Source organism: Camelina sativa, chromosome 5 (assembly GCF_030686135.1).
Source record: "Camelina sativa cultivar CO46 ecotype springtype chromosome 5, ASM3068613v1".
NCBI lineage: Eukaryota > Viridiplantae > Streptophyta > Magnoliopsida > Brassicales > Brassicaceae > Camelina > Camelina sativa.
In genome coordinates, this window is record NC_141884.1 from 31,611,674 (window position 1) to 31,635,039 (window position 23,366).

The 23,366-nt window shown below is 36.3% G+C and overlaps 3 protein-coding genes and 2 pseudogenes across 4 annotated transcripts; 2 read left to right on the forward strand and 3 right to left on the reverse strand.

Moving 5' to 3' along the window:
* Positions 1–359: 359 nt before the first annotated feature.
* On the reverse strand, positions 360–2,532 carry LOC147944556 (uncharacterized; annotated as a pseudogene).
* A 6,134-nt stretch (positions 2,533–8,666) lies between these two features.
* Positions 8,667–12,478, reverse strand: LOC104787605 (NAC domain-containing protein 86). Of its 2 annotated transcripts, XM_010513212.3 has the most exons (7): positions 12,028–12,313; positions 10,721–10,998; positions 10,296–10,628; positions 9,822–10,193; positions 9,642–9,726; positions 9,157–9,523; positions 8,667–9,075 (listed from the first exon to the last, which is right to left on the reverse strand). In XM_010513212.3, exons 1-7 carry the CDS (start codon positions 12,182–12,184, stop codon positions 8,862–8,864), a joined length of 1,806 nt encoding a protein of 601 aa, XP_010511514.2. In that variant the 5' UTR covers positions 12,185–12,313; the 3' UTR covers positions 8,667–8,861. The 2 variants fall into 2 exon arrangements, with proteins under 2 accessions (XP_010511514.2, XP_010511513.2); XM_010513211.3 differs by having other exon boundaries at positions 8,667–9,523; positions 12,028–12,478.
* Positions 12,479–12,819: 341 nt separating this feature from the next.
* On the forward strand, positions 12,820–15,944 carry LOC147944557 (uncharacterized). Its single transcript, XM_087512637.1, has one exon. It carries the CDS (start codon positions 14,286–14,288, stop codon positions 15,942–15,944), a length of 1,659 nt encoding a protein of 552 aa, XP_087368763.1. The 5' UTR covers positions 12,820–14,285.
* A 990-nt stretch (positions 15,945–16,934) lies between these two features.
* LOC147944558 (uncharacterized) lies at positions 16,935–17,701 on the forward strand (annotated as a pseudogene).
* A 2,165-nt stretch (positions 17,702–19,866) lies between these two features.
* LOC147944559 (zinc finger BED domain-containing protein RICESLEEPER 2-like) lies at positions 19,867–21,072 on the reverse strand. Its single transcript, XM_087512638.1, has 2 exons — positions 20,701–21,072; positions 19,867–20,646 (listed from the first exon to the last, which is right to left on the reverse strand). The coding sequence occupies exons 1-2, from the start codon at positions 21,070–21,072 to the stop codon at positions 19,867–19,869; spliced, it is 1,152 nt and encodes a 383-aa protein (XP_087368764.1).
* Positions 21,073–23,366: the final 2,294 nt, after the last annotated feature.

The window sequence follows — 23,366 nt, forward strand, 5'->3', positions numbered from 1 at the left end:
GATAACCCCAAATCTTCTTTTTATTTAATCTGATGATATCTTGCTAAACAATAAAGGAAACTCCAATATTCCAAATTGCCAAATATAATTCGCCACATCATTATAATTCCACGTTCGTTACTTCATGCACACAGCTTCTCCCAGTGTCTTACAGACTAGCCTTGTTCCACCAAAAGTCTTCATGCTTCATTCTCCCCCTTTTTATCTGAATGTGTCAACTCAAGCTTCATTCTTTCAATCTCCTTAGCCACATTCAGCTACAACATCACCAATATGCATACTCTCCCCCAGCGTGAGTGCACATTCTGATAAAAACAAGGATGAAGACATATAAGCAGGGAGACACAACAAGCTTCCTATCATGCTTTGTACCAAAAATAATCCTCAAGAGCTGTTATGATATTCTTATGACCTTGCAACTGTTTAGATACAACTAAGACTCCTGACGATTCATCTTTCCTTTCATTACTAATGGATCTGGTTGATTCAATTGTGATTTTTTCTTGTACTAGGGGTTCTGCAACAGGCTCTTGTAGAACCTGAGGTTCAACTCCAACATCTTCTTCAGTGATTATCTTCGAGAGATTGCAGCATAGGTTGATTTCCTCATACTCTTTGCAACCTTGATCATACTTTGTCTCATCATTCTCGAAATTTTTATTGTACAAATCCTTTTTAGCCACCCAGACTCTAGAAAAATGAAAGGGATCAATAAAACACTTTCTTGCCATCCAAAGCTCCTTGATCTTGTTCTTAAACTTGTAACAGAAAGATCTCACATGACCACTTTTACCACAATGAAAGAATTCATAAACCCTTCGTCCTCGCTTGGATTTAGTCCAACCTTTTCGCTCACGAAAAGATATATGTTGATGTCGTGTGTTCTGGGTTGGTGCTACAGGGGCTTCCTGTTGAACCACTTTTCCCAGAATACTTGACTCAGTTTCATGGGTTGAATTACTCTTAACAAAGCTCACTGATTTATCACGAGACAACATCTCAACCGTCCCCTCCTTGTGATAACCCAGACCTAGATGTTGGGATCCCACAATTCCCATTGACAAGATCTCATCTAACTTCTTCCCACCATTGTTCAACATCCTGATTTTTTTATGATTCTCGTTCAGCTCCCTTTCAAGGCTTGTTGATCTTTCCTTCTCCAAACCATAGAGTTCTTGAAGATTTCTCAGTTTTCTCTCAAGCAACTCCTTTTCAGCAGGGAGTAGTTCCTCACCAATCAATTCTCCAGGCTTCTTTTCTTCCAGCATATTAACTTTGGCTTCCAATTTTAGTTTTTCCTTGACAAGTAACAGCTTTTCATTACACAACTGAACCCAATTTTTATAGAGTACACAATAGCTCTCTTTTGAAATTGACTCTTCATCATCATCATCTGAGCTCTCATCAAGTACATCATCACTTTTAGCACTGTATGCAAAAGATTCAACATTCTTCCTTCTTCTTCATCCCCATCACTCTCTGATTCTGAATCACTAAAGCTAACATATGCCTTATTATTTCCTTTCACCATGTTTGGGCATTCAGATTTTAATTGTCCAATCCCTTTACATTCAAAGCACTTCATCTCCTTGCGCTTAACCATTGGACACTCTGGTTTATAATGACCAAAACCACCACATTCAAAACACTGAATCTCTTTTCTCGGATTAGCTTTTTCTTTTTCAGATATATTTGGCCTAGAACAAGACCTCTCTGGAGCACTTCGATTCCAGCAAGCTAATTCTCGTCCCTGTCCTTTTCCACACGTTTGAGAGCTTTTCTAAAGTTTTTTGCCATCAAGGACATGTTATCTTTTATCTGTTGCAACTGATCACTCATGTCATCTCCCTTGAATGCAATTCCTTTACCATGAATTCTTAGTTCTTCAGCAACTTCCATCTCCTCTGATTTTAGCATACCAATGAGATCCTCAAACTTCAAGGTGTTTGTGTTGCTAGATACTATCATGACTGTTTTATGAGCTGCATACTTAGAAGGTAGACATCTAAGCAACTTCTTAACCAGCTTGGTATCCTTATAGGTCTTACCAAGATTCTTTGCTTCATTAGCAATAGTACTCAATTTTGCACTGAACTGAGAAATTGTCTCTTTTGGATCAATCCTTAAGACTTCAAATTGTGATGCAAGTTGGTCTAATCTCGTTCTTTTGACTTTTGAGTTTCCTTCATGAGTCTTCTGCAGAATGTCCCAAGCATCTTTAGCTGATTCACAACCTTGAACAAGCTTAAAGTCATCATCATCAATAGCACCAAATATTGCATTAAGTGCCCTAGCATTATATTTAGACAAATTCTTTTCTTCTACCGTCCAACGTGCCTTAGGTTTAGTAATCTTGTCACCAGCTTCGGTCTTCTCATAGGGAGGTTCCCATCCTTCTTCCACTGCCGTCCAAGCATCCTCACCTAGATTTCGAATCAGCTGAACCATGCGCACCTTCCAGCAACCATAGCCTTGTTCATCCAAGATCACACCCCTTTGAAGCATCAACAACTCATTACCTGACTGCATCATTATCTCAAGATCTCAACCTGTGGCGAGTATAGAGCTCTTGTCGGTTGACTGCTCTGATACCAATTGTAAAAACGAAGATGCAGCCAATATTGAAAAGAACCTCTTTTCTTATTAAGAATTACTTAAACAATCTTACAAGATATGTTTAATCAGATTTACACACAGTCAACACGACTTATCACTGACCAATTCTTAATCTAACCAAAACTTGTTAAGAACCCTAAAAGCTTATTCGCTTGGCTCCTACTTATTCTATGCGGCTCAAGAAAAACCTTAAGCCTCAATACAAATATATATAGATAGCTAACATATCACGTTGGCTAACATACTTTCCTAATTTAAGATAACCCCAAATCTTCTTTTTATTTGATCTGATGATATCTTGCTAAAAAATAAAGGAAACTCCAATATTCCAAATAGCCAAATATAATTCGCCACATCATTATAATTCCACGTTCGTTACTTCATGCGCACAACTTCTCCCAGTGTCTTACAGACTAGCCTTGTTCCACCAAAAGTCTTCATGCTTCATTTAGAATGGTTAGGAAATTAACTAATTGGTTTAATTATTTTCCTATTGCATGTGCTTGATGTGAACCATTAAATGATTTAATTAATTATGTGGTAATTAATCAAGTGTGTGTGGCATGGAGTTCTAAAATCAACCTCTTCATGATTTTAATGAGATTATTCGATGAGATTATATGGTAAGTTGTGTGTTTTGTTTTGTGGTGGTTTATCGTTCTTAGTTTTTGTTCTTGGGAGCGCAGATGGCTAGAGGAGCTGGAGGTCGTGGTCATGGTCGGGGTCGCGGAAGTCGTGTTGTGGACGAGGAGGAGCCCTCCGAGACTGACGAGAGTGTGGCCTAGAGTAACACCATGGATCAGGTCGAAGGTTCGCATGCGCATCAGGAAGGGTTTGTAAAAGTGACAAGTGGAGGTGCTAATGGGGACGGTTTGGAAGGTGGTGTGAGAGCCAGCGAGGATGATATTAGTGCTAATTTGACTTGAGTGGCCGTGTGGGTTCCAGTGGTGTTGGAGTTCTAGGTGTGGGAGCTGTAACAGGTTTAGCCCAGGGTTGAGATAATCATTATATTTAACAGGCTTATTGATGTTGTTGATGAGTGGTTACTGAAACCCGTACCGATTCTTTGCAACTACTCCATCATCCTGAGATAGGAAGGGAGCCCGTCAGCAACTACAGCCCTAACCTGCACTCCCATCACAGGTGGCACAACTGGAGCCTGCACTGGTACCGCTCTTGGTAATCGCTCCAACAAAAACGTTAGTAGGTCCACCAGCTAATCATCCAGGCCCTGGGACTAACCGTGTTGCAGATTTTCCACCCAGGAGCCAGCACCGCCAACCAAACTAGCACCGATATCAACCCCACCGTCTCCCTCGGTTCCATCGGCACCTCCACCGGCCACACTAACGTACCCTTCTAGATTCCCATGCAAACCCACGACCTGCTAAATCATGGTAGTTTGGGGCACTCTCTCCTCAGCCTCAACAGCTCGACCTCGCCCACGGTCATGACCATGTTCACGTCCACAAACTTCAACTCTCCAACCATCTGCACTATCAAGAACATAAGCTAAGAAATTACACAACCAACAACATAACAAAGATACTTACTGGGAATTTCACTGAAGGCTCGAAGAGGATGATTTTAAAAGTCTAGGCCACACACAATTGATTAACTACCACATAACCAATTACAATATATCAACAGTCCAAACATCATGTCTCAAGCATTAGGAAAATAATTCACCAATTAAATTCATAAACCATTCTGAACACCCATTCAATCTGCTCTACAATTGTAAGAGATCTGATACCAACTTGAAACAGCTTTTTCTTATATGAATCAATTAATTAATGATCCTAAGATTCCCAACAGTTTAATTTCGAGCATTTACATGATTTTTGAGATAACACTTTCTAGACATTTCTTTTTCGGTTTGAACCATTGGTTAATAATTTTTTTGATAAGAAACATAATCTCATGTAAATGTAATTTACATGAACCCTGAGATCTTTAAATCAACATGATTAATCACATGACATAATTATAAAGTAGGTTAGCAGAGTGACACCATTCATTGTAGTAGAGATTCTTTGACGAACAAATTCAAAAAAGTCCTAATTTTTTAGTTAGGTGATTAGGTTTTCTCCCCTTGCCTATAAACTTATTCTTTATATGTGTTATCTTTCTGATATTCTTTCTGGATGTCTTTATGATGAACTAAAGAAATATATTTATAGGCAGAGAGAAAACCTAATTACTCTTTAGGGTTTCCTTAAGATTTAATCTCAACCGGCCATCAAAGTAGAAATTGATTAGAAAAAACTTCTTTGTTACTAATTTAATTTTTTACCAAATATATATTATAAAATAACATTATTCCGTTAAAACGGATAACTATAAGACCACATAATATATATAAATTATTCCTTAGAGTCTTCCACTTGGTTGTTAGTAAAATTCATTAATGTTTTATTTTAGAAATCATAAAGCCGGTATAATATGTTATAACTTAATTTCTTTCATTTGATCATCCTAAGTGTCTTGGCTAATCTAGTAATCAATGGGAGTCATGGCAGCAGCATATCATGATCCCTTCCAATTACTACTACATTGACTATTGTATTACTTAGACCATAACATGAGTAGGAGTTATCATAATATTCCCTTTAATGTCTTTGAATAAAGACTCATTCTGTTATCATAGATCCAACAAGAAAAAATGTGTGTGCGCATTGGGAACAAAATTTAAAGATATAAAAATCATAAGAGAGCTCAATTAAATGTCAAAATATAGGCCAATCATAATAAGCGCACAATGTAACTAAGAGATTTCCTCAAGACTTATACTTTCAACATGCTTGTTAAAAGTCCTTTAAGGTATTCCTTTCATAATTATGTTTGCAACCGTAACTCAAGTGCCTATCTATTAGTTGACATTCATTCCCCTTTTGACACTTACTTTAATTTGATGACATACACAACCTTAATGTTCATATACTTGGATCCTCTACATTTCATGTCATACTTGTATAAAAGAAAACTACATCTTTGATTTTCAAATAAAGAGTTAAACACTTGTTAACAATATTCAAGGTCTTAAACTCAAAGACATTTATGCAATCATACTTTCTTAATATAATCTTCGTTATATATCACATACTCAGCCTCTAAATTGGAATTATAAAGAAACTACAACTGCAGGTGATATATCATGGTTTTTACGGTTTTTAACCATGATATAAGTGTGCTTTTTGAGTCTTTTGATTTGTCTCTAGGTTATTTTTGAGTCTTTACAGGTTATTTAGGAGTTTGGCACGGATGGAGCAATATGGAACAATTTGGATCATTTTGGAGCACTTTACCGAAGGAAATCAAGTTAGAGTCGGACCAGAGACCGAGCATCGATCGACACCACTTAAAGGGCATCGATCGACACTCATCTCTGCCGACTCAAGACCCAAGTTTTGGAAAATTTACAAATCTGCCCTAAAGTTTTCCATATTTGCAACATAAGTCCCTGACGTGTTTTAGGACATATAAATAGTGTTTTTAGATTTTCCAAACCCTTAAGTTTTATTCTAGAGAGTTTAATTTTTCTGCAACCCTGTGAGATTTTGAGAGCTTTTGGGAGAGAGATCTGAACTGCTTTGAGAGAAGAATTCTTAAACTCCTTCCTTACTCTTTTAATTTCAATTGCATATTATTCAGAATTATGTCTTGTTCTTCATTGATTATGTCTGAGTAATTTGCTTGTTAGGTTTAGGGTTTTTCACAGGGATTTTATGAATTATTAGATCTGTTTATTTAGGATTCATTATCTTTCTAGATCTTCATCTTAGGTTGTTCTTCATATTAATTCTTGATTGATCACCTAGAATTAATACTTTAGGAAAATAAATTGATATGAGAATATAATTGATTTTCCTGACAAAAACCTTTTGATGAGCAAAATTATTTCTTGCAAAGAGATTTGATTAAGTGATTTTGTGAACAATCTAAACCTGATTTTATTGCTGATTTTTAACCTAGAATTTTACAAAGAGATTTGGATTTTCTGGTTTTAAATTTAGATATTATTTGCAGTGAGAACTGATTTAATTTACAAAAGTGTTTAGAGTTCTAGATCTGTTCTTAATTGTTTGAATCCTAATTTATTGATTGATTTAATATTTCATAATTTCCTAAGAAATTCCCTAGGCCTAGCTTTTTGATCTTCTGAATTTACAACAGCTTTTATTTAATATTTTGCATTGCTTTTATTTTAATTCAATTTAATCTGTTTAGCATAATTATAAAACTCTATAATTTATTGTGTAGTCTTGAGTCCTTGTGGAATTCGACCCCTAAGTACTGCAGTGATCTCTTAATTTGAGAGAGTAGCTCTAGGGTTTAATTTGAGCACATCAGCAGGCTCTTCCTTTATATGACACCTTTATTAATGAGATTCATATAGCCGAAATGTAGTATCTTAGATCAACAAGATATCCACCAAAAATCTGAGTTGGAAACTTCAACCATCTGTGTATGTGTTGATTTTCTTTATATGAACATATATTCATTTGTTTCTTTTAGGTATCTCAAAAACATTTTTTTACATATAGCAATACTAGAAGAACACGTCATCTTACTAATTCTCTCAAGAACTTTATCAATATAAACTTTATGAGACAATTTTAATTCCAAATAATCTATCATGGATAACTTTATTCTCATCACATACGAAGTCTCATTGATAACTGTCATATAAATGTTCTAGAAGGGATCGCTCTTAGTCTCAATAATGAACTAACTAGGTAGAGGACCCGCGCCTCGCGCGAGATCATGTTTTATTGTAAATCGTATTAATTTTTTATCTTTGTTATTTAATTTATTTGACATATATTCATATTATTATTATTTTTAATTTTTTTAGTAGTCAATTATTATATGTACTAGATGAGTACTCGCGCACTGCGCGGGTTATCTTTTGGTGATATAAACAATTGCATTTTTACTGTCAATGTCATTTCGTGTATTGAGTAGTCAAAAACGAAATCACAAACCATGGTGATCAATATCATATCATGTGACTGAAAATTTGGAGTATCCACCACACATAATTGAATCTTCTTTTTCTCTGGCACTGTAGCAGTAAGGAAAAAAAACTGTTGTAAATTTGGTCAATTCCCAAGTCTCATAATCTATTCTACCGGGAAAATGGCCAAAGTCAATCCCAACTATTTGCCAAATGCTTTTTTATACCTAAACTTTAACACCCTGCAAATAACAACTTGAACTGTATTAAAATTCAAATTTGGTACCTAAACTATATAAAATATTGTCAATTTCAACCTTTGTTCGAACAGTGTTAAATCAAAGTTTAACGGTGTTGAGTCAGACGATCTGTGGCATCCACATGGCACTGGGAATGACCAAAACTAAGTTGTTTTGGTCACTTTTAGGTGTATTGTGGCAAGAAACAAAACATTTGACAAAAAATAGAGTTTTGGAATCTGTTTTCGGGTGGGTTGTGAGACTTCATTTTTGGTCATTTCTTGCTACAAAATACCCAAAAATGATCAAAAAACGACGTAGTTTTGGTCAGTCCCAGTGCTACGTTGAAGTCACGGACCGTCTGACTCAACATCATTGCACTCTGATTTAACACTGTTCGAACAGAGGTTGGAATTGACAACATTTTATATAGTTTAGATAGCAAATTTGAATTTTAATACAGTTCAGGTTATTATTTGCTGAGTATTAAAGTTTAGGTATAAAAAAGTGTTTGGTAAATAGTTGAGGTTTAGCTATTTTCCCTCTAATCTACCTCTTAAGAATCAAACACAAAATGACCTGTTTTTCTTATTGAAACATTTTCTTCACATTATGAGTCTGACCAATTGGAACTTGTGGAATGTAAGATATATTATATTTGTTAAGGAAACTATTTTTTCTACAAAAACTATATTTGTTAAGAAAACTATTTTTTGTACAAAAAAAAAAAAAAAAAAAACTTACTCACATATTTTAAATTGTATAGTGAATAAATACTGCAATCGTTGACGTCCCAATCTATTCATGTATTTGGCATGAATCTGCTCAGATATAATCATACATAAACAAAGGAAAAGAAACAAAAGATTGATCGTTCAGCTGGAGAGGTCATATTACTTAATACAGAAACAGAAAAGAACCACATATAATTCGAAGAAATTCAGTTCGGTTTAGAGAAATGGGAAAAACAAAAGAGAAAACTATGACCTAGCTAGGCAAATGGGAGTACAACAGAAAAAGGGCAAAGGCATATATGACTTCAATACTCAAATAAGACTTATGGTAGAAACAGCTAAGATGATAGCAAGGGAAAGTCCCAACTTCTTCAACAAGAAACTATCTTGAACCCACAAACCTCGTTCATCAACTCTGCCTTTTTCCTTCTTCCAAATTTTTCTTCTCTCGACACCATTTTCCATCATGAGTATTGTGCCCGGATTGTTACAATCTCCTATCTTAGGCTGCGTCGAGTACCTTTCACTGCTTTGGTTTTTGTTAGTGTAACCTCTTTGATGAACACAACGCATCAATAGAAGCATAGGAATAAAACCAAAAACATACGCGAGTTTTCTCCATTGTCCGAGGAATGTTGAGACTACTCCGTTGGTTTGAGGATTTATTTTTTCACGGACACGATCCGTCTCTTTTGATGTCACGTTATGACAGCATTCATTGACTCCCGTTGGATTTATATAAACAATAACGGTTTGCGATGGTACAATCTGTTGAAAGAATGTATTGGTTACCTGACGAGTTGTAACAAACAGTCCATGGCTAACCTCAACTTTCTTAACCACGTCAAAACGTGGTGAACTCGTTGTGTCATGATCGGTCTTGTTCAAAAGATTCTCATTATGTTCGTTTTCTGAGAACTCAAGTGTAAAAGCATCATCCACATCTCCATTGTTGTTGTTAACGTCCATAAGATCTTCAAAAAATACAAATGACTAAAATAAATAAATAAAGGACACTAAAATTAATAAGATAAACTCAAATCAAGATATTTTTTTAAACAAAAAAAAAAAGCAAAAAAAAACTAAAGCTACCTTGATTTTCGTGTTCTTGAGTGTCTCTATGATAGCTCCAAATATCTTCTATAGGAACTACCGTTGAGTGTTCTTCAATGAAGCTCTGAAATTTGAAACAAGATCAAACATAAAGTTATTTTTGATAACACTAGTCACATATAAAATATTTTGCACTTAAATATATTGAATTACCACTACCTTTTCTAGTTCCTTGCTTGATGCCCCTACCCATCTCAAGTTTTCAACAAGCCTTTCTTCCGTAAACCTCCCATAATGGTCTTGCATATCTACTGCCTTCATGTTCGCATGTACGCATGCGAGCTTTTCTCCGGAATAATTAAAGTCTCCATTGAAGGTTCCAGAAGCAGAACCACCATCCCACGAGTCAAGACTATTCCGTGGCTCGTGGGAGGCTTGAGCCAATGCTATGATCTTGCTTAACATTTCATCTGTATCATTAGCTACATTGTTTCCCAAATATTCTCCGTGTGTGAGATCTTCTACATATAGTGGTGGCACCGTTGGCAACATACGATTCTGTAGTCTTGCACATTCTAACTCTATCTCGACCTATTATATGAGGAGCATTGAAATAATTAAAGATTAGTTTGAAAATAAAAGTTTACATATCCACAACGTAAATTTTGATTTTTCAAGATAACTTAAATTTACCTTTGTCGGAGGATATGAGATTGTTCCATATTGAGATTGAGCTGGGAAGTTGAAGGATGTATCATGCGACATAAACTGACTCCATTTGTTTTCTATTGTTTCTATATCTGACGTCGATGAGATATTACCAAGTTGAGTTAAGCCTCCTGTATCGGGTGAGATTGGATATTCCGAGTTTTCTAGGTTTTCATACATTCCATCGGAATACAAACAAGTACTAGAAGTAGATTGTTCACTAGTCGTCGCTTTGTTCTTCATGACATGGTGTTGTTTTTCTTCTATCTTGTTGGTTAAACCACTCTTCTTGAACACTCGACAAAGTGCATACGCATCCTGGAATAATGTTGATCATATATACTTGGTAATTAATATAATAATTAAGAAAAACACTTTAAAAATAATTATTAACTTTGACGTATGGTTACTTGTATGCCGGATTTAGATTCACATTCTTGCTCTTCAAGACGGTATTCATGCATGACCCAATCGGTACGTGAGCCATGAGGCGCTCTTCCTCGGTAATATACTAACGTTTTCTTTGTTCCAACCGTCCGCGAATGTGAATTCACTTTACGATCTTTCCCGGTGGCTTTCCAGTAACCGGCTTTTGTCGCCCGGTTTGTTCTTGATCCGTTTGGATATTTCCGGTCTCGAGGACTGAAGAAAAACCATTCTAGGTCTTTACTTGGCAGCAAGGACTTCCCTGCAATTTTAGCAAACAAGGATCACATGATTAAGAGAACTCTGTAATTAGGTTTATCCAACATTAATTTGTATATACTACTTAAATAACATGACATGAGAATCCAAAAGATAAGGAAATCAAGAAAACATTGAAGGTGACGAAGGTGAAGGTGAATGAGAAGCTTCCAAAGCCCTAAAGCATATGTGAAATTATGAGTTACTTTTTTTTTTTTAATCTTCGTAACTTTTTTGACTCGGTCTTCCGAATTTGTCTCATTAGTATCACTTATCACCGCATCTCTCGGTTTTATTACAATCCTTTTAAAGAATAAAGATGAGGGTGGGTCCATTTAAATTTTATTGTAAGATAAAGTTGGGATCGTTATTATATATAGATTTAGTTCATAAAGCATTCACGTTGGATGCTAAGTTCGATGCGTGTCCTAGAGATACATAACTTGGTACGTAAAATATGTTAAAATAAACTAAAAAATTATAGTGTACGTTAGGAAAAAAAGTAGAAAAAGAAAAGAACATATATATTTGAAATAGAAAAAAAGACATCAACTGTATTGTCCAAAAAACAAAAAAGAGGTCAAGTGTCTCTTCTCTCTAGGGTTACCCTTCAAAAGGTAGTTTCACATTACTGTATGTAGTTTTTAGAGATAAATGTGTAATTCGTTATCCTAATTAACGTACAAAAGAATTGATCTTACAAGAAACGTATCAATTAAATGATTCTGACATAAATACTTAGAAGAAAACAAGATAGACGTCTTCTAGGTTGCTATATTATATATATATACATATATATATACATATTTCTCTCTTTCTTTTTATATATATATGTATATATATTGTCTCATTTAATTTGAACATAAGACATAACAGCTTGATGTATAGACGATGCAGAATCATAAACTTATACCTTTTTTTTTTGTTAAAGGATAAGAAACTTATACCTTCCTCGATGGTATATGTGGATGACAAGAAAAATGATGGGTTTGCATATGATGAGAACAATATAAAAAGAAAGAGAGAAATATACCGGGTAAATCCCAAGGTTCGCATTTGTAAAGATCAATCTCGGGTATTATCTCTAACTCGATCGTTCGACCATTAATCTTTCGCTTGAGGTAATATATGACAAGCTCTTCGTCTGTTGGATGAAACCGGAAACCAGGAGGCATTGAAACAGGAGCCATATACACTTCCTAATGTTTTAGCTAGAACCAAATGATTGAAGAGACAAATATGAACATAAATATATAGAACTTGAGAGAGAAAAAGGAGGAGAAGGAGAAGAAAGAGTGTGAATATGAAGCGAGAGTTATATAAGAAAGAGGCGTAACATAAGGGTTTGAATTCGATCGATCAGTGATGGAATTGTAAGAAAGACAAAAAGAGATTAAAATTATGTAAAAGAAGCCACAAAAAGCATTTAGGGTCGGTTGCCAATTGCAAACCCCACAACATATCTTCTTCCACTTTAAGTCTTTAACTTTTCTTTTTACTTTAATGTGTTTATATATTTCCGTGTAAATTTGATTCTCAGTTCCGTTCTTATTAAGCTTTTTCTAGTATCATCTTCCTTAATATTGGAAAATTTTAAATATCAAGTCAATTTAAATATCAAGCCAAGACCATATATAACTTTATAAACTTAAAGTGGTTAGTCTATAAAGTTAAGTTTATGTACGTAAGATTATGCATCAGGCAGAAGACCTTCAATTCATTATCTTTTGACATTTTGAGATTTGGTTCAATTGGAGTTTGCTTGCATGTGTATTATCCCACAGATTTTGACGATTTCACTATCACAGTAAAATTTAGCACTTTTCTTTTTTCTCCTTTTTTATTTATTTTATTTGTGTGTGTTTTCTTATTTTATTTTCCATCATCTGTTTATTCCTCGTAAAATCATGAAAAAATGTTGGGTTCACCACTAGTATTGTTCTTGCCTAGAGATGTCAAACGGACATATCCGCGTCCGAACAAAGACGCTGGCATGTCCGCGGGCATCTTTTTCTTCTCCTCCACCAAGCTCCGAATCTCCGTACGACCGTACCTATGCCGTGAACAACAACTATGCAACTATGCAACAACTATGCATTTGAATAATCACTACAAGAAAACATGCCATTTGCGACTACCATTTGTGACTGATTGTTTAGTCGCAAATATTTGCGACGGTTTTGCGACTATTTTAATACCGATTAACGACCATACAAAATACGGAAGTAAAACCGTCACAAATTTACGACGAAACAGTACAGCCACAAAAACGTCTCACCTTTGCGACCGAGTACATACTCTTTTGTAACTGATATTATTTCGTCGCAAAACAAGATGCATTTTGTGACTACTTTGCAACTGCAATTTTGGTACGTGAGTGCCGTCGCAAATAAGTCGCAAAATAGAGACTTATTTGCAACGACTTTTTGGAGTATTATTTAGTAGCAAAGTCGTTGCTGCATGTCGGCAAAAAACGTTGAGAATGTGGAAATATTATACTCAACTTTTGCGACTACATTGAAAACGGTCGCAAAAGAATCGCACCATGTCGGCAAAAAACGTGCTTAAAGTGTGTTAGGTGAACTGAAATTTTGTGACTCTTTCTATAATAGTCGCAAAACAGTGGCAAAATTTCTCTTATATATATGCCACCACTTCTTCTTTCATTTACATCGACTCTAAAGAGAAAAAAACGGGAGAAAGAAACCAAAAAAAAAACGTGAGAAAGAAAAAAAAAATCTAGAGGAAGAAAAAAAAAAGAGAGAGAAAAAAAAATAATAATAATGTGGAACAATCCTTCAAGAGCATGGATGTACAATCGGATCGATCCGTTCACTAATCATATCTCATCGGATTATTCGGCGAGTGTGGAAGAGTTCATCGATTTTGCCTGTAGCCATGCACAAAATAGCAGAGGTAGGTTTTACTGCCCTTGTGTAGTATGTCACAATTCGAAGTCTTTGAAATCTGCCTCTGTTTCGAATCATTTGCTAAGTAGGGGGTTTATGCCTAACTATTATGTATGGTATGAACATGGTGAAGATTATGATGTTGTTGGGGAGGGAACTAGTAGTCATTATGCTAATAATACAGATTATGCTAGTGCTAGTGCACCAATAGGATTTGATGGGGAGAATATATATGCTGGGATGGTGAATGATGCATTTCATGGTTCTGTACCATATAATGAGTATCATGAACATGAAAGTGGAAATGATCATGTTCATGAACAACCCACCCAAGAAGCAAAACAGTTTTATGATATGCTAGCTGCTGCAAACACGCCACTGTATGATGGATGTCGGGAAGAGCAATTCGCAGTTATCGTTGGCAGCTCGGTTCATGAACAATAAGGTTGACTACAATTTGTCTGAAAATTGTATGGATTCATGGACAGGACTGTTTACGGAGTATTTACCAGAGGGTAATCAGGCAACCGGTTCATACTATGAGACGGAGACTTTGATGCGAAAGCTAGGATTACCGTGTCGTACATATGATGTATGTATAGATAACTGTATGCTCTTTTGGAAAGATGATGAGAAGTTGGAGCATTGCAAGTTCTGCGGCAAACCAAGGTATAAGGCTAGTGAAGGAAGAACAAGAATACCGTTCAGTAAGATGTGGTATTTACCGATTACGGAAAGACTGAAGAGAATGTACCAATCTGAGAAGACTGCAGCTTTTATGAGATGGCATGCTGAGCACAGCTCTGAGGAGGGATTAATGTGTCATCCTTCAGATGCGGCTGAGTGGAAGAATTTTCAGCAATTGCATCCCTCATTTGCAGCAGAACCGCGCAATGTTTATCTTGGATTATGTACAGATGGTTTCAATCCTTTTGGGATGTCGAAACACCATTCATTATGGCCAGTGATATTGACTCCATACAACTTGCCTCCTGGGATGTGCATGAATAGAGAGTATTTGTTTCTGACGATTTTGAATTCAAGACCGAATCATCCACGAGCTAGTCTTGACGTTTTTCTCCAACCATTGGTCGATGAGTTAACAGAGTTATGGTATAATGGAGTGGAGGCATATGATGTGTCCTTAGATCAAACTTTCAACCTTAAAGATGTCCTTTTGTGGACTATCAGCGATTTCCCAGCATATCGCATGTTGTCAGGATGGACAACACACGGAAGATTAGCTTGTCCAATTTGTATGGACGATACAAATGCATTTCAATTGCCAGCTGGTAGGAAGACATGTTGGTTTGATTGCCACAGGAGATTTCTTCTTGCTAATCATCCAATGCGAAAGGATAAAAAACACTTTCTCAAAGGCAAACACGCAGTGAACGACTATCCACCGCAATATTTAACGGGTGAACAGGTCTTACATGAGCGTATAAGAAATGTCGAGCCGCCAAAGACTTCTGACTGCGAAGGAAATGGGCATGAAAATAAAGTGGATGGTTATGGAAGTTGGCATAATTGGCACAAAGAAAGCATCTTGTGGAAGCTCCCGTATTGGACCGATCTTAACTTACGACACAATCTTGATGTGATGCATATTGAGAAAAATATTCTCGATAATCTCATGTACACTGTTATGAATGTGAAAGACAGATCAAAAGACAATGTGAGGTCCCGATTGGATGTTGCAAGATTTTGTGATCGAAGTCAATTGCATGTTGATGCTGGTGGGAGAGCTCCTTTTCCTATTTGGAGATTGAGTGCGAAAGGGAAAAAAAGCCTACTTCAATGGGTCAAAGAAGATGTTAAATTTCCAAATGGGTATGTAGCTGATTTAGCTAGTTGTGCAGACATCAAGGATGGAAAGTTTTCAGGAATGAAAAGCCATGATTGCCATGTCTTTATGGAACGATTGCTTCCATTTGTGTTTGCAGAGTTGTTACCACGTGACGTTCATCTTGCAATATCAGGTAAAAATTTGATATCTATATATAGCAATTTAATTTTATATATATGTCAAATTAATTAATGATTTTATTTATATATTGTAGGGATTGGATCATTTTTCCGTGACTTATGCAGTCGATCATTGGAGATAAGTCATGTCCAAGTCCTGAAAGCGAATATTGTGATGATTTTGTGCACTTTGGAGAAAATATTCCCACCTTCGTTCTTTGATGTCATGGAGCACCTTCCTGTACATCTACCATACGAAGCCGAACTTGGTGGTCCAGTCCAGTATAGGTGGATGTATCCCTTCGAAAGGTTTTTCAAACGCTTGAAAGGGAAGGCGAAGAACAAAAGATATCCAGCGGGATCAATCGTTCAATCATATATTAATGATGAGATATCATACTTCTCAGAACACTATTTTGCTTCAACCATTTCTACAGCTAGTAGAAGGAGGTATTTCATACTTACATTATAATATATAATGGTCTTTTAAATTAACATGTAAGGCTACTTAAAGTTTTAAATATTTTTCAGGTCATTGCGATATGATGCGGGTGAGGTTCCTGTATATCTAGTACCCGTACCAGATATATTCACTCAAATCGGTCGTCCTAGTGGCCAAGTTACAGAGTTTTGGCTGTCTGATAAAGATCAAAAATGCGCACATGCATATGTATTGCGGAATTGTGATTACTTTCATCCCCTAGAGAGGTATATGTTTCAGATTATTTTTATAGCAATTTCTCTTCAATATATTTATGAATTAATTGTCTTCTATATGTTGGGAAAAACAGTGTGTTGGACGATCAAATTCGGTATGAATATCTAGAACTCATTGATGATGAAGTCACATCGAAAAGAGATGAAGATTTTAGCGATTGGGTTTGCCAATATGTAAGTATATGTAAATAGTTTAATATAAAAAAATATTTTAATGAATGGGTTCACTTCCGACAATTTATATTTATTTCTTCTGTAGGTGTCTACAATGAAACATATCCAAAGTTTTCCTCCATGGGTTCATGAATTGGTTGATGGTCCAGAAAACAAAGTCAAGTCGTCGCCCATGTATTTTACCAGAGGTTACATGTTTCACACGCGTGAACACGGGCAGACGAAAAAGACAATGAATTATGGGGTATGTGTCCGAGGGCAAAATTATTCTGAAGCATCTACGGAGGATGATTTTTTGGGACCGTTGAAAACATAATCGAGCTCGAGTATCCTGGCATTATTAACCTAAAGATAACACTTTTCTACTGTGACTGGTTTGACCCAACGGTTGGCAAAGGTATCCGCATGACAAATGGAGGCATCGTAGACGTGCTTCCGTCAAGAAAATACCGAAATTACGAACCTTTTATTTTAGGTTAAGTTTCTTTTCACTAAATATTTTAATTAATTTACTATATAGGTTCTCAAGCTAATTAATTAATATGTTCTGTTTCTTTATATAGGTTCTCAAGCTGATCAAGTGTGTTATCTGTCATATCCATACACTAAACGACCTCGCAAATCGTGGCTTACAGTGTGCAAAGTTAATCCGAGGAATGTTGTTCAAGGGAAGTTTAACGATGATGATTTGGTTATATTGCAACAAACTGTTATTGAGGCAACTCCGACTTTGGTTGAAGAAATCATCATTGAGAGTTTAGTCGACGAGAGTCATCAAGATGAACCAATCGATTTTGAGATAGAAGATGGTGAAGGAGAAGACGAATTTCAATGTAACTTGTCAACATCCGAAGATGAAGATGAAGATGAAGAACTTGCATATGAAGACTAAATGTGCATCTGATTTGTAAAATATTGTCTCTATGTTAAAATCAAATAAACTTATTTCAATTATAGTAAGACTTAATAGCTTGATTAATCTGGAAATTTGCAAGTAAAATTAGTATCTTAAAGTAAAATATAGTCACAAAAGAGTCGCACATTAGCGACCGTTTAGTAACTAAACAATATAGCAACGTTTCGCTTTGCAACCGTATTGCGACGAATAAGCGACTAACACCTGAATTAGCAACGTTTGTGCGACTCTTTTCCCACTCTTGTTATTTTTGGGAATTAAATTTCATTTTTGAGATGTATGTACATCCTTAGATATACATTTATACTTGTATTTGACTGAATTTAGTAACTAAAACTTTTTTAAGGTCATAAATTTCAATGTTAACAATGAATACATGCATATGTTCCAAAGCCATCTTTGTAAAAACATGTCACCATGGAAGAATGTGTAGGACTTTAGGAAAATGTAATTCTTATGTTTTAAAAGCAATGTTTTACATGCTCTTCCTATTTTAGATACTCTTTACTACTAGTATGAGTGATGTATGGATGCAAATAAGCTCCTAATGTGTGAAAATCAAACTTTTAAATTGACTAGTAAAATACAGTCACAAAAGAGTAACACTTTGCCACTACTTTGCAACTGTCTTGAGACTGCTTTGAAACCGTATTGCGACGAATAAGCGACTAACACCTGAATTAGCAACGTTTGTGCAACTCTTTTCCCACTCTTGTTATTTTTGGGAATTAAATTTCATTTTTGAGATGTATGTACATCCTTAGATATACATTTATACTTGTATTTGACTGAATTTAGTAACTAAAACTTTTTTAAGGTCATAAATTTCAATGTTAACACTTTGCCATAAAATCAAACTTTTAAATTGACTAGTAAAATACAGTCAAAAAAGAGTAACACTTTGCCACCACTTTGCAACTGTCTTTAGACTGCTTTGCAATCGTTGCTACTGTTTTTGCGACTGTTTTGCCACCCTGTTTTGGCGGTTTATGTTCCCACCAATAATTTTGGGAAATTTGTCTAATTATTTACGCGTTTTTTTTCCCCCAAAATTTTAATACTGCGACTCTTTTGCGACTACATTGCGACGTTGTTTCGTTAATAACTAGGCAAACACTTAAACGTTTTAACACTTCTTATTTTCTTTTTCAATCGATCTAGGGTTTTTTCTCTCAAACCTCTTCACTCTCCTTCTCTCTCAAACACATCGATCTCTCCTTCTCTCTCAATCTCTCAATCATCTATCGCTTTCTCTTTAAATCTTTTTCTTCTTCTCTCTCTCTCTCAATCGTCGATCCGATGCCTCCTAAGACCAAGGGTGCTTCCAGAGGTCGCGGTGGCAGAACCGCCACCGGTGTCCGAATCTTCAATGGTAGCAGAACCTCTTCTCATTCGTCGAACCCTTCTGAACGCACACACTCTGCGACACAGTCTGCAACCCATTCACATCAAAGCCGTCCTTCACAATTTCCCCCGACTAATCCAGCGCCAATAAGTAGTCCATTGCCGACTACAGATCCACCGTCGTTCACAAATCAACCGTCGAGGACAAACCAACCATCGAGTAGTCATCCACCGTCGAGGACAAACCAACCGTCGAGGACAAATCAACCGTCGAGTAGTCATCCACCGCGGAGGATAGTTACACCGCCTCCGATTCCTCAACAAGCGCCTCTTCCTGTTCCTCACCCTCAACTGCAACCGGAGCTTGTTCAGGAGGGAGATAACGGCGAAGAAGAAAACGAGGAGGAACAAAACCCTAATCAAAATGTCGATCACTACCAAGATCTGTTAGATGGTTTGCTAGCTCTTCCAGGCCGAGAACATCTACCACTCCTGTCTCAGCATCCTATCCCTGGAGTTGAAACTCTATGGTATAAACACTCTCTCCTCCTGTAATTTTTCTTTAAGTATACACGGTATGTCACAAAGAATCTTAAAGCATGAATGTGTTCAATAGTTTGATCTTTAAGTATACTCGGTAACACTCTCTCCTCTTGCGGTAATAGGTTCACTAATCGGTTGTTGTTTGATGTTCAATAGTTTGATCATGTTCAGTAATCGGTTGTTATTAGATATTCAATAGTTTCAATAGGTTGTTCGTTCATATTTTCAAGTAGACTTACTCAGTTAATGTAACAGGTTTAACCGGCACAAAGGAGAGCTTTCTCGAGTCATTGCTGGAATCTTAAAACTCATAAATCTGCTTCAATCGGTGCCATTCAACTTCTGTAGGGTGAAACTTGTAATTTCTTCCATTATTGACTTTGAGATTACCATAGGCAGCTCGATACTTGAGAGCCCTATCAAGCATCTTGTATGCTGAGTTCCATCTATTTTTCACATCCATAATCAATCCCGCTTTCAACTGTAGACCAACAGCTTCAACACATTTTGCAAACAATATCTCACGTTTTTCAGAAGCTTTAACATATTTGATACTCTCTCTGATCTTTTCCAATGTATCATCTATATCTTTCAGGCACATCTGAACAATGATGTTGAGAATATGTGCTGCACATCGCAAATGAAAATAGTCTCCTCCACACAACAAATCATTCCGCAACATAAGCTGAGATTTCAGAATATCTTGTGTTGTGTCATTGTTAGTAGCATTGTCTAACGTGATGGAAACCACTTTTTCAATTCCCCAATTCTTCCACTTCTCTAGAATCTTAATTGCTATGTGCATACCTGAATATGGAGGCAGAAAATCATAGAAAGCAATAATGTTGCTGTTTAATTTCCAGTTCCTGTCAACATAATGTGATGTTAGACACATGTATCCCTCATGAGTGATTGCAGTCCACAAATCAGAAGTGAAGCTAATCCTCCCTGGAAGGTGAGCTAATTCTCTCTTTAAATTCTTTGTCTCATTCTCATAGAACTTGTAAACGTCTGCTGCAGATATGTTCCAGCTTATAAACTTCACATCTGCGTTCAAATACTTCCTAACTGATCTAACTCTCTAATATTCAACATAGGCAAATGGGAGATCATGTTGAATGATACACTTAGCCACCATTTCACGAAAAATCATATGATCTATCTTCCTAGCTTGTAATCTTGCTTCAGAGTTGAGCATCACTTTACTAATATCAGCATTACTAAGCCAAACCTTACAAGTTTCCATATGACGATTGTAAGAATTTGTACCGTTCTTGTGTGAATTATATGCATAATCCCTTTTGCAGTGATTGCATTCGGCTCTGTCTTGAAGTTTTTCATTAATAGCCTTCTTAACCACTGTAAAATGCTCCCAGCAATTTGCATATTGCTTTCTCTTCGTCGGTTGTGTTGATGTTTCTTTCCCTTTTCCTTTATCTCCTTCGACATTATCATGTAGATCATCATCATCATCATCATCAATATCAAAATGCAGCTCTTTTACCATATTTAGATTATTGTTCTCCATCAAACTTATTTTGCTTTCTCTTCTTTGGTTCTGTTGATGTTGTCTTTCTTTTGTCCTTTTCAACATCATCGTCATCAATATGAATTGGTGCTCTTTTACGACAATTAGATGGCTCTGCTCCATCAAACATATGTTATTCTTCTTCAGCGTTTGCAGCATCAATTACTCTTGGAGACTCTATGTCGATTGATCTTCCATCGTAAGAGTCATGTGAGTCCTTAAAAAAAACAACGGTCAAACAGTTAAAGACTTGAATCTCAGATCACAAAAGAGTAAAGGATTGATGTTTTGACAAGTAGACAAAAAAAGAACAGTTTAAATCAATATACAGCTTACCATTATGATTCACAATTCAGAGCTCTTTTATATCTCTAAGACTTTGAGGACTGGAGTCATATGTGGTATGTCTTGTGAAATCGTATATGTGGATATTCTTAGGTCAATCTTTTCTTATCAAGCAAAGCAATGAATTATGCTAAACTATTTAGGGTTTTCAGCTTTTATACAAACTCTAAACTACTAAATCTTCTAATATCTAGTTTGTATTTACTAATTACTAAATATATTTTTTTAATTATCTTCCAAAGCTTCTAGGTGTGTCACAGGGTTTGGTTTAAACTTTAAAACAAGCTAGACAGTGGTTACCTTTACGCTGTTGTAGGCTGCAGCCAAACCAGAGTTCATGTCCCATAGAGCCTTGACGCTAAGAAACAAGCTAGAGAATGGTTACCGCTTATCTTCTCATATGTGACTCCTTCCACAGACACTGCTGAAGTCTGGTTCATGCATTTGCTGTGATCGCAGTAGAATTGATCGATCACTATCGGAAGCTGAACCTCTGTGAGTTGAATGTTTGAGAAAAGTATTCCTTTCACTGATCCTATACTATCAGAAGCTGAACATGTATCATCAGAGATTGAAGTAGCTGCATATATATATATCTAACCTGAGAGATGCTAGTTGTGAGGCATAATGTTAAGAATGGTTCTACAACATAAGCAACAGTCTTCAAACATAAGCTTTGCCGCAACCTCACCAGAAAGATTCAATACATACAGTCTAGAAACAAGGTCAGTCAGAAAGATACTAAGTCCACAACCACTAACAGATAAAATAGTCACTATTACCTCTTCTTATGTAATAGCATCTTCCCCCATGTCCCATGAAACACCATCAGCCATGGATGCTTGCTGTCTTGCTCGCTGCAGTGAAGCTTCTCTTTCTAACATTTCCATTCTCATCTTTGCTTCTCTGATTAATTGTAAGTCTTTCTCCTAAAAATCCAAACCACAAGTAAATTTAAAAGACATCAAATAACTAAGGCTCGATGCACTATAAGCCATCTAATCAAAGCTCAATCAAAAGAATAATAATATTGAAGCTACGAACTTTCCACAAACCCAGATGTGAATTATCTAAAATAAGCACATGCATACAAAATAACAAAGTCTTCAACTTCCACCACATCTAGCTTCTCTGTCTTGTAACAAATCACAAGATTATGAGCATATAACTTAAGTTTTTAATAAGCGAAATTATCTAAGATCAAACCAGAACTTACGAGAAGCCACCAAGTTGAGCTCACTTAGGCTTGATAGCTTTGATGTGAGCGTTTGTCCAATTCAAAGATTCCGACCAGAGAATTTGGAAGAGAGATCTTTATCAAGCCATGCGAGAAGAGATGTCGGCATTAACACATAATCAGCTCTCGCCACCACGGCACCACCGCTTGTGAACTGACATGGAAGTGATGGAACTCCTTTGTGGCAATTGCAGACCACCCGTTTACCCCGCTGTCATCAGCGGTCCAAAACTATTCCCCTGCAAAAAGAAAAATTTGCATAAAACAACAAGCAACCAATTGTTGACAAACCAATTATGGGAAGCATCATGGAGCTCCTCTGCAATTAAGAGAAACAGAGAGAGAGACAAAGACAGAAAAAAACTTATCTCACATAGTCACATACATGTCGGCATTTCTTCAGCTAGCGCTGGTGACCGGTCTTCATTTCCAATAGCAATTTGCGTTATTCCTTGACAAGTTCGCATAGATCTTTACTCATGATAACTTCAGATTCATCATATTCATTGAGAAATCGAGTAGAACTGAAACTTGGTGGAACGAGACAAAAGAAATTTTGGACCATCCGCATCTCCCGCGGTCGTGAGCGGACAATTTTTGGGCATGAAGTTAAAGGTCCAAACCCGATCCACTATGATACTTAACAGCCCATGCCCGTAGGCCTTAGGCCCAATTAACACCCCTATTCTTG